The sequence below is a fragment of the Staurois parvus genome, unplaced genomic scaffold (genome assembly GCF_062004578.1).
Source record: "Staurois parvus isolate SC_StPar_1 unplaced genomic scaffold, SC_StPar_1.0 ptg000235l, whole genome shotgun sequence".
Lineage (NCBI taxonomy): Eukaryota > Metazoa > Chordata > Amphibia > Anura > Ranidae > Staurois > Staurois parvus.
The window spans coordinates 738,808-751,293 of record NW_028318031.1 but is presented as its reverse complement, the minus strand read 5'-3'; the positions used below and the strand labels follow the sequence as shown (position 1 = coordinate 751,293).

Sequence of the window (12,486 nt, the reverse complement as noted above, 5' to 3'; positions counted from 1 at the left end):
TATGTGAACTGGTTGCTTTTCAAACAGAAGATTAGCAGTCATGGACTTAGGAAAGTGATATACATTACATCTTATAGATGTAAATTGCAGTACCTTTTAGTCGGAAAATATGAAAAACAGACCTGAATCATGACAGAAGGCAAGATGGAAAAGTGGCCATGAGTATGGTAATATCAATATCATATCAAGGTAGTGAGCCTGCAATCTGACCACATCCTTTCTGCTTGCCCATGCTACAATGACTCCATTCTTTGTTAAATGTGCATCTGTCCATAACTGTGAAACATCAATGCTCTGGCACATGGGTGTCAGAACCAGGATTCAGGCTCCCTTTAAGACTGAACAAAGCCCACCTGAGACACATCTTATCTGGAAGTGATGGCGATTGACCAGCTCCCTGTTGTCCTTGTTTAAAGCGCCTGTCGCACATGCCACCAGTGCTCCTAATAGCAGATGCTACCTAGTGTTCCCTTGCTTGACCCAGCTTGTATTTTCTCTATGTATTACCATGTATGACCCTGCTTGCTCTAACCCTGCTCTCTCCTCTGTGATTGTGTACCATTTGGACTCTGATCTACTCGTGTTTACCTAGCTTGTCTAGACTTTAGCCTGGAACCAAACCATCTGGCCCTGGTAACAGTAGATGTCTTCTTTGAAGCCCAGGGTTTGCTATATGATGATCCAGATTATGCTGCTGCTGCTCAATCAGTCCTACTTAGCATACAGCAAGGGGTCAAGTCCGCTGACATATATTGTTTAGAGTTTTGCAGGTGGGCCCCAGAATCCTGATAAAATGAAGCATCGCTCCAAAACCAATTCTGACCTGGCCTATTCAAAGCCATTACAGGAGGTTTGGTAAACTACCTGTACCCAATGTCACTGGAAGAGGCCATGAAATTGACCATATCAGCAAAAGAGGAGATTGGATATTGGCACAGCTACGTTGAAATGTGTGCCTTCCTTGACATCCAATTCCTCCCCTTCCAGTGTCAGGGGATCCTAAGTAGTCATTTCTCTGCTCAGGAACACACTTATGATATGGGACTGTTTGTATTGTGAATGGACACTCTTGCCCCGACATCTGGGAAATTCCAGGACCCTAGGCGATCGTGAAATGGACAATCACTTAAAGATCACAGTTGTTATCCACTATGAGGCTGAGGCTCATGAGCTACTGACCTTTGTGGATTCTGGAACCACTAAAAATGTTATGAATCACACTCTGGTCACCCGCTTTTCATGCATGCATTTATTTCTTTGCTCCTGCAGGTTTGGCACAGTTTCCTTGTGGGCAGCCTGTGGGTTTTTTTTAACCTGAGGGGCACATCTGACAGGCCAGCTGAACGCAGATCTCATTTTCTGCCTTGCAGGCCTCAGCTTCTAGATGGTGTCTTGGGTGGACAATTGGGACTTTAGACAGAGATTTTCTGTAGGGTGGCAGAGCGGATGATACAGAGCTTGAAGTATGTTTGAGAAGCATTGTTGGACTCAGGATCCCTGGTCTATAGGCTGTCATAAATAAGACTTTTAACATAAGTTACAGGAGCCAGAGACAGGTCATGCTTCATTAGAGGTAGCTTAAATTATTGTGCAAATGTACAAAAGGTTTTGGCCATACTTCAGCTTTAAATACATTTCTCCACAATGTGAGAAGTGGGGGTTAGCCACATTCAGGGATTGCCCCCCTGGGCTGTCTTTTGTTGTGGTACTGTACCCAGCAGTTATATGATCTAAAGAAAAACTGTGGATTTTACAGTGAGTAAAACAAATACTATTTTCTGCTGACCTTTTGTAAACAGTTGGTAGGTTGCTTTAGAAAGATTCCTCATAGGGGTTTATTTAAAAAGCAACTTTAGAACTGATGCTGCTGTAAAAAAACAACAAAATGATTGTAGTTTTTGGAGAAAAATATCAAACAATCTGCCCAAGCACTTCAGAGCTCTCTCCGCTGCCTGAAATTGAAAGGAGTCAATGGGGCTACACAGGCTCAACACTATGATCTTGATTGTAGGAATGGGATGAAAAATATAGATTGTACTTTGCTGGTTTAAATAATCAAAAACTGATGGAGTAACAAAATAATAATTGGGAATTTCAATACAAAAAATAATCACATTTTTCTGAGGAGAGACCAGTGATGTGACCTGTTAAAGTTATTTGAGGATCTATCCACAAATCATGGAGTATACCATATTCTGCCAATAAGGAAGAAGTTGTGGAAGGTGTATATGTCAAAACCAATGTTTCACTGACAAAAAAAAAGTATATGTAAGTGTAGAAAAATAACAATTTCTGCTGTAAATACAGCTTTAATATGATTGCTTCCATTTATGGCAACCAGAGATATTCTACATACACCATGTGAACTGGTAAGGCATTTCACATTTATGATTGGACTCATCACTAGTGGTTTTGTGCACCTGCGAGTTCTTGCGGAGCAGGTGGATTTTTTTTTTTTCAAATACAAAGCTTATACAACCCCTGGCAAAAAGTATGGAATCACCACTCTTGGAAAATGTTCATTCAATTGTCTTGTGTATATTTTTTTCCTCTGCTTGATCTGCAAAAACAGTTGCAGTTGACTATAGTTTTCTTTCTTTTTTATTTTTTTAAGTGTTTCTTAAAGCCACAAGGGTGGAATGTTAAATGAAAACAGTTTTGAGGCATGTCTGTGATTTGTTTTTTTTCTACGCAAATAAACAATTGAATGAACATTTTCCTATAGTGGTGATTCCATACTTTTTGCCAGGGGTTGCACACAAATCTTTTGGAAATTATGGCCAGTGTCTCATATTAAAGGGATTCTGAAGGTTCTTTTTTTTTGTAAAATAACAAACATGTCTATACTTACCTGCTGTGTGCAGTGGTTTTGCACAGAGAAGCCTGGGTCCTCCTCTTGTCAGTTCCTCCGCAGGCTCTCCTGGCTCCTGTCAGATGCCCCCACAGCAAGCAGTTTGCTATGGGGGCACCCACTGCTTTGTGTGTCTATTCACACACGGAGCCGTGACTTGGCCCCACCCCCTTCTCTCCTCATTGGCTGACTGGCTGTGATTGACAGCAGCGGGAGCCAGTGGCTCCCACTTGCTGTCTTAGCCAGTGAGGAGGCAGAGACTCGGGACAGCCGAAGCTGTCATTCACATCGCTTGATTGCTATGAGGCTCAGGTAAGTATTGAGGGGGCTGGGGGAGCTGCTGCACCAAGAAGGTTTTTTACCTCCATGCATAGAAAGCATGAAGGTAGAAACCTTGAGCCTTTACTTTAACTTTACTACTTTTTATGTTTTGCAGTTATTATGCAAATAATTACTGCTTTCTGCTATTAAAAGTATAACTTATGTTCTTTTTCCCCTGTATGTAGATCACATTTTATCAACTATCAAGCTGTCAGTGATATATTAGTTAAGGGTTAAAAGAAAGTCGTACTGCAGGGTCATCAACGTCTGAAAGTGAAGAGAAATACAAGAAAAACGTACAGCGGACAGGAAGATCAAAAGGTATGAAATCTCATTTCTGACACGCATTGTAAAGAGTTTGTTGATGACATGTACTGATGTGATGGAATAAGCTTTACAATTTAACACACCACGGATACAATACACTGAACATCCACTTGGCACATTCTCATCTGCAGCAGAGACTAATGAAATGTAGCAGTTTCTCTCATTTAACATGACAAGGAACCAGAAGCTATTAAGGAGCAGTAGCATGGCAAGCAATATCATGAGCTGTATGTAACATACACAGGCAAAAACATTTCTGCAGGACACATAAACACAGTATAATTTTTAGTGCAAAAAAGTATTTAATTAGAAGAGTCATAGGCAGTATTTTCTTTTATGACACGATTCACTGGGATACCCAAAACAGATGTTTTCAGTTTAATTGAAATTAAATAATTATTAATTAAAACAATTCCAATATCACCTTACGTTTTCAAGATATACCAATAACATGCGTGTGCTAAGAAATAAAAAACATGGAGGTACTTAAAATTGGCATCAGTCCTTCCTTTTATAATTATAATGTCTTTAAAATATACTGTGCCTCCAAAAAAGAAATCCCAGATCTGCCTATGACTCCTCTGCATTGCAGAACATACAACACCCTCACCATGAAAACAAAAGCTGGTATATCCAAATTTTCTTTGCTTCTCTTCATAGGTTTGCCTTTATTTCCTATATTGTGCTCAAAGATGGCCACGAGCGATTACTCTAATTTGGAACTTCCTCAGCATCACAAAGACGTTCCTCGCAGTCTTGATAACATTGATAGCTACAACCAAACTATAATAAACCACAGCATGGGATTTTGTGATATAAACCCATCGGAATGTAATCTAACACTGGAGGAACTGCTCTTCAAGTACCTGGGACCCCGTACATCCAACTATTTCACTCCAATTTGCATAATCTACCTGATTATCTTTACAGTTGGTGCCATTGGAAATACTTTAACTTGCATTGTGATTATCAAACACAAGATTATGAGAACTCCTACAAACTACTACCTTTTTAGTCTTGCCATCTCAGATTTGTTGGTTCTACTTTTGGGAATGCCTTTGGAACTTTATGAACTCTGGAGTAATTATCCATTTCTTTTTGGGAAAGGTGGATGCTCATTCAAAACTCTGCTATTCGAGACAGTTTGCTTTGCTTCCATCCTGAATGTAACGGCACTCAGTGTGGAAAGGTATATAGCGGTGGTTCATCCTCTTCGTGCTAAGTATGTTGTGACAAGGAACCATGCCAAGAGAGTCATCATCTCTGTCTGGGTTTTGTCTATACTGTGTTCCGTACCCAATACCAGCCTTATTGGTATTCACAACTTGTATATAATTGGTTATGGAACAATACCTAATTCTGCCATATGCACTTTGGTTCGTCCTAGGTGGATTTACAATCTTGTTATTCAGATTACCACCATTTTTTTCTTTTTCCTACCAATGTGTACCATAAGCGTCCTGTATTTGCTCATCGGTCTCCAACTTAAGAAGGAGAAGATGCTTCAAGTCTTAGAAGCTAAATCCGGTGGAGATGGAGATAGTTACCAAAATGTTAGACTACAGCAAGAGAAAAGCCGAAGGAGACAGGTCACTAAGATGTTATGTAAGTTACATTCATATCTAGTATAGTGAGCTCAAGTCAAGAGAATCACTAAATTGCTAGTTTATTATAAGCCTCAATATTTACATGGAAATTTTGTCTAATCCATAGAACATCACACAATTAATGTGTGTGTATATATAGCAATAATTCTTTGATAGTTTTAGGAAGAGTATGGAATGGTTATGATTTGCCTAGTGATGCATCCAAAAAAAGTAACATTCTTCTGCATCACTAAATTTGTAACAAAATGTAAACATCGCTAATCTTTATGTGAAATAAATGACAGTCCATCTCTGTCATTTATAATGATCCATTTTCTACACATATGCATGTATTTGTACAGTAGTGTATGATCATGATTTATGGAAATCAACACACAATTCAAACCATTGTGCTATATTTGAAACTCTTTCCTTTTAGCAGCAACAAACAAAAGTGATTTTAAAGATTCACTGAAGGCTTTTAAGGAGATATGAATTATGGACACAAAGGGGTGATGGAATGGCCACGTTGTTACATACAACAGTACAATATACATATTTGATACTGTTCTAGTTCCCTGTGGTAATGTACTCTATCTGAGCTAACAAAAACTACTTTAAGAGCACAAATATGAATTAAAGTGGAACTGCACTGCACCTGAGTACCACAAACCAAAAATGCTATTTAATTCATTTTTAATATTCAAAACAAACTCCTCCATCCATCCGTGTCTCCATGCTTTATTTTGCTGAGAAATCATTTGAAAAAACAACTCCTGACAATTTTTGGCAGTGGCTTTCTTGAGTAAGGGCAGATGATTAATGTAGCAGTTACTGGTAGAACATGGACATGAATTAACCTTGTAGTAACAAAAAAGAATGTGCAACAGTTTGTGATCCTAATTTTCAGGCCCAATGCCAAACTGCAAAATGAAACACGAGAGATAGAAAATAAAAGCTCCACTTAAAAATGTCCAGTAAAAGATTCGGCAGCCGTACTTGATTGAAAATAAGCCTCAAACTCAGCTAACCTATAGAAGAGGGAGGGGGCTTAGCAACCTCATGAAAGTTTTGGCTTTTCATGGTGAATATAAATAAAATCCTGTTCTGGACATTTCTAAGTGGAGTGGCACTTCTAATCTCTACTTTATCATCATGTTTCCACGAGGATCATGTACAAGATTGCTAGGAACAATAGAGTTGCCTGTTAACTTAAAGTAGTTCTAAAACCGAAATGTGTTTTACTTTTAATGCATTCTGGGTAAAAAACACTCTTCTACCTTTCCTACCACCACCACCCCCCATCCCTAAACACTTACCTGGTTCCATATCACCGCTCCAGCACTGTCTTTGGCTCCAGTGTCACTCCCCTCACTTCCTGCTTTCACAGGAGAAATTGAGGCAAGCGATGCCATAGGTTCCTGTTGCTTTCAGTCAAACTCCTGTAACGAAGAAGTGAGGTCATGGCTTACTCCCACAGTGTGTGTCTATGGACGCACAGAGCTCAGCATAGCACCCGATGGGAGCGTGCATGTATGGGTGTCTCCTTAGCACCCGGATTGCTACAGGAAGTACCAGAAGAAGGGAGGAGCCTATTGTCACTTTAAAGCAGAGTTCCATTCACTCTGTAAAAAAATAAAAGTCAGCAGCTACAAAAACTGTAGCTGCTGACTTTTAAAAAACAGCCACTCACCTGTCCCACGATCCCACGTTGCCCATTTCACCAGCCGTCCTGTATTCCTGGCGCCGACATCTTCAGTGTGGGCACCCAGCTGTGACAGCTTGCGGCTTCACATCCAGGTGCCCACTGTGAATGCCTGAGTAGCGCTGCGCTTCCTGAATGGCCCCGTCATCTTCTGGGACCTGTCATGTGTCCCACAAGACTTCGGGGAGGGAGAGCAGGAGGACAACTTTCGTTTCCGATCGCCTAGGCGATCGCAGCGGAAGTGGGAGCGAGTACCTGTCAAATTTGGGTACCCTTTCCCCCACACTCCCCAAAGGTGCCAATCCATAATGGGGAGCGGGGCACCGATTTTTGAAAGTGGAACTTCCCCTATTGGGTGGAACTCCGCTTTAAGATTACTAGATTTTAAAATCTGGGGACTCTGTATTGACCATGCCTTTTTTAACCACACTTGGCAAAGTCACACCCCATGATTTGTAGCCACACTCACAAAATGATGACCCCTATTTTTAACACTCCCTAAAGCAATCGGTCATAGACTTTTAACAAGAGGCAGAAATTCAAGGTATAAAGACAAAACGCCTCGGAGGCTATGAGTAGAGAAAAGATGTTGCATATGTGTAGCGCACTGCTGTGAACTGTGAGTGTGGAAAGTTGCTGTAACAGTGGGAGAGGCTTAATAGGGAAAATAAAACAGGTAATAAACCCAAAAGCAAGCATTTAATATATTGCAGCTTACCAATTAGATGTGGTGGCTGCATTAGTTTGCTTTTTTAGGCTTTTTATTTATTTTCACCTGGTGGTCAAAGCTTTAACCCAAAAAGGAAAAATACATTTCGCTGTAACTGCTTGAAAAGTGTTAGATGCAGTTTGGCTTCAATTTGTAAGTATACACGTAACACTCCCCTCCCCCCAGAATGGCAATTCTGCTATCCAAAGGTGTCTGTTGCTCCTTCATCCAGAGTGGAGGCACTCTAATAAAGGAAGTGTGTTACTGATTGGATCACCAGGTGAAAACAGAGGGAAAAAAGCCCAATGCAACCTCCACATCTAAGGACTCCAAAGACATGCTGGTAGGTTCATTGGCTCCTGTCTAAATTGGCCCTAGTGTGTGTATGTATGAATGTGAGTTAGGAACCTTAGATTGTACGCTCCTTGAGGGTTAGGGACTGATGTGAATGGACAATATATATGTAAAGCACTGCGTAAATTGGCGATGCTATATAAGTACCTGAAATAAATAAAATTAGTAAGCTGCTCCTAGATAGATTTGACCAGTCGTGGTCCTACCCCAGCCTAGACTGGCTCTGTTATGTCAGCCGACAGTGGGCTTCAGCCTGTTGTCAGCTGAAAATGGGCCACAGAAGTGCAGAATGAACTTCACTCCTGTGATCCGCAAGAGAAGTACAGCCAAATGAGCTTTGGCTGTGCTTCTACTTTAAGTAATGCACTGTAGAGCAGATGTCAGGAGTAAGCAATGAAAAAAGAACAGTTGCAACTTACACTAAAGGGTTTGTGGAACACACAGGCTTAAAGTAGTGTAGCACTACCCCTGTAGGAATTGCTGAAGTTTTGGGTCCCCCTATAGTCCTGCACAGCCAGGCAATACACATTTTCCAAACAGACTTACTTCCAGGAGACAATAACCAATCCTTGAGCTTGTTTTTTCAGATTTTATTTTTTATTAGGAGATAGACTACAAAAACTGCACCATTTAGTAAGGTAGAATAAACAGTTTGAAAAAAAACATATGAGAAATGAACAGATACAAACTACAGTCATGAAAGTATAAAAAAAAAAACAGTACATGAAAGAGGTAGATAATAATATCGGCAGAACAACCACAAGATCAGTAAAAGGTTCGATACAAAACAACCCATGATAGACCATCAATCGAATAATAAGTGTCGATGTGTTCTCCAGTTTTTTCAGATTTTATTAGAGGAATTTAAACTTGGATGGGGTAAGGGGTGTATGGGATGCTCAAAGGAATGGCAACAGAGGAAAAACTTCCTGGAACTATACACAAAATCCTCTTCTGGAGAACTAGCCAGCATCTTCTGTTGTACCACCCCAGACCCTAGATACTCCTCTAACCAGCTGTTCTGAATGAATCCCTGGGCAGGGGATCCAGTACCTGTCACTTTAAGAGAAAAACACCCCAGATAGCAGCTAATCCAGTTTCCCACCAGAGTGCTCCTTCCACTGGCCCAGGTGGTGCAGGTCTACTCACACAGTCCTTCTATCAGCTGCTTGGTGCTTCCTCTCAAGCCTTCCTTCCTTGTTGCATAAGTGGTCCTTGATTTGGGGGCCGATGAGGTCCTGAGCTTTCCTCCTTTCTTGCTCCTCTGCCTTTAGGTGGGACCCTTCCCATCTGGGCCCCCTCCCAGGCTCTTGCTCTCCAGCCTCTCACTTCTCCATCTTCCACCTGAACTCTCCCCATGCTGAGCAGGCTCAGTCACTCTTAAGAGCTGTCCTGGCCCCATGCCAAGCCTTCTGTTGGGGATTGGCCAGGATCCCTTGAGAGTGCAGACCAACCACTCCTCATTCCCTCTCACTGCATCTAGAATCTTCTCCAAAATTCTGGAGCAGGGGGAAGTTCCAGATAGCTGGTCTGCAGAGCCTCTCAGCCCTGACCTGAATTTGACCTATTACTCAGCCTGTCTAACAATTGGACTCTATCTCCCCCTAGCTATCTAGGAGGGTGCTACAATAGGGTTAAAAAATTCCAAAAGTGGTCCTAAATCCGAAACACTAATTAACAGGAATTTGGGCTGGAACACTTTACTTGACCGAGCAACAGATTCTTGAGGTGCACATAGGCTTTGGGAAAGTTGCCCTACCTAATAAGTACCTGCAAAAGTGGTAATGCTTCGAGACAAGTATGGTAGACCACGAAGGTGTCATTCTCGTGCTGAAAAAAGGAAAGTAACTGCCTACAGATAAAAAGCAATTTCAAGTAAATACATTTAATTTCCTTAGCTAAAGGTGAAGATGAATTGAAATTGATTGGGGTAAATTTGTATTTATGTTTCAGCCTGCCTATATTGCAGCAAGTGCTCGGCAATTACAAACCCTTAAACAAGGAGTGTATAGTTAAACAAATGTTATACTGTTCATTACTGATTTTTTATGAACTTTTGTTTGTCAGTGAGAAGACATTTACCAGTATAACAGCTTGCTAAACAGTTCTATTTTATTGCTCCAATTTGAGAGCTAAGAGTGCATGAAAACAATGTTTTACGGTTGCTTAAAATGTTTGTACTAAAGACATTTTGTCTGTCTGGAGTCACATGAATGTTCAATAGCAGAGATCTTCTCACTGAAAAATTTACCCATGGATTTGGCAAAAAGTGTTCATGTTGAAGCATAAGTAAACAGCACCATTTTTTAAAAAAATAAAAGCATTCAAAAACACATATCTTGGTGTTTTGAATCCTTTTAAGTGCAGAGGAGGGATATGGGGTCTTATAGACCTCAGATCTCTCCCTAAAGAGCACCTGTCATGTGCCTATTGCTGTCACAAGGGATGTTTACATTCCTTGTGACAGCAATAAAAATGATAAAAAAATTTTTTTAAAGCAACAGTGTAAAAAATAATTGAATGGGTCTACCTTGTCTGGCCAGGGGCCAGGGTGGCAGGGGGACCACAGAGCAGTGCCCCCTGGGAGTGGTCACCCCAGGGGTGCTCCTAGTAACACATGGGGATGGGATCCCATGTGTGAAAAGTGCACATGGTCACAGGTCCAAACACTTCTGCACTGTGCCTTTTAGGGATAGGCCTTTTGGCTAAGTCCAGAGCAATTTTTGTTTTCCTACAGGCCTCAGGGTCTAGCCAGTGCACTATCGCACAGCCACTTATTTATTCATTTATTTTTTCTCCTCACATTTGTCACTTTGTCACTTTTGTGTATGTTCGTTTTCTAACTGGATGGAGGGTGTGGGTCCTTGAACCTGCCCTGATGTCTATGGGGAGGATGTGTGGCCCTTAGGTTCCTCCCTCCCCTGATTCTTTGGGGGTCTCTCTTCAGGAGAGCCCCTCGACCAAGTACTTGGTGGTCGGCTTCGGCTGACCACAAGGAAAGGGGTCCGCCAGGCCTTTAGGCTAGGTGGACCATGTTGGAAACCTTTGTCCCTGTCCTACCCCGTTGAGGGGTGAACTAAAAGCACACCCCTAAGTGCACTTTGTTTGTGTTGGTGTTTTTTTTCAGTTGCACCTTTTTTGTACACTTATTGGGTTTTGGTTTTTGCGTACCTCCACAGATTTAAAAAAAAAGTGTAAAAATGAAAAAATATATATTAATAAAGAAAATCAAAAGTGCCCCTCTCCTCCAGTGCTCAGCAATCGACCCACACATGTGAGGTATCATCGTGAACATCAGATCATGGGCAGTAATTCTCGCACCAGACCTCCTCTGTAAATCAAAGGGGCAACCTGTAAAGGCTTTTAAAGCATCGCCAATGGATAGGAAAATTTACATTGTCTGTTGCCGTTCCACGGGCGTGTGCAGTTTTAAAGTGTGACATGTTTGGTATCTATTTACTTGGCGTTACATCATCTTTTATATTTCCAAAAAATATGGGTTATGTATTGTGTTTTTTTATATTAAAATGGAAAAAAGTGTATTAAAGTGTATTTTTTCCCCCACAAAATTGCCTTTGAAAACCACTGCAGAAATACCATATGACATAAGAAATTGCAAAACCCACCAATTTATTCTCTTGCTTTAAAAAAAATATATACTGTTTAGTTTACTAGCAAAAAATACTGATTGTTACATGTGAACAAAAAGTTCCAGAAATGGCCCGGACAGGAGGTTCAACAGCTCTGCCCCGACCATCAATGAAGGGAAGGGATTAACTGCAGAGCCACTCACCACTAATAAGAGGTGGGGGTGGCGATTTATAGCACTGCCACTGACAGCCATTGCAGGGAGGGGGTTAAAAGATAAGTTCACCTTTTGGACAAAAATAATAAATGCATATTTTTTTACCTGCAAAAAAAATGTGCATTTATTATTTTTGTCCAAAGGAGCATGTAAAGCATTGAACCAGCGATCAGTACATAGCTGATGCAATGCAGGTCTCTTGCAGACCTGTCAGAATATCTTCTTGCCGTATGGGATGTACGGCCAAGCAGATATTCTGACAGGAAGCTTCAATGAACTTCCACAGCGATTCACAGCGTCGTGGTAGTTCATTGAAAACTATAAGCCCACAGCCGCTAAGGCTGCCAGGACTTGTAGGCACTCATTCACAGAACACTGTGAATGAGTGATGCGGCTGTGTGGGAGGAACCCCGCACGACCGCGCTGTTTTCAAATCTGACAGATAGAATGGGGAAACTTCTCCCTGTACTATCTGTCAGAAGGAGGGGGGCGGCAGGCGCAACTTCGGCTATAGGAACATGTTACATGTTCCACCCTAAAAATGCACGGGTGTCAAATTGGCGAACCTCCATCTGTTACAAAACTACAAGTTCCATCATGCCTCTACCTTTGGGAATCATGTTTGTAACTGTCAATCTTGCAATGCCTCATGGGACTTGTAGTTTGGCAACAGCTGGAGGGCCGCCAGCTTGAAACCTGTGATGTAACATGTTCCAGAGGTGAACTTATCCTTTAAGAGAGGAAACCAGCATTGCCATTGAGCACCAATGAAGGGTTTTAAAATTGCATTGCTATTGAAGGTTATCACTGCAGTCTCTGAAACCATTT

General features: G+C 41.4%; 1 protein-coding gene across 1 annotated transcript in view; it reads left to right on the top strand.

The window, feature by feature from the left end:
* NMUR1 (neuromedin U receptor 1) overlaps positions 1-12,486 on the top strand; it is a 100,730-nt gene that overhangs the window by 39,841 nt on the left and 48,403 nt on the right. The window contains exons 2-3 of the mRNA XM_089680079.1: positions 3,358-3,493; positions 4,160-5,104. Coding sequence (XP_089536205.1) covers positions 4,192-5,104 — 913 coding nt within the window. The 5' untranslated portion in view covers positions 3,358-3,493; positions 4,160-4,191. The remainder of the gene's footprint in view (positions 1-3,357; positions 3,494-4,159; positions 5,105-12,486) is intronic.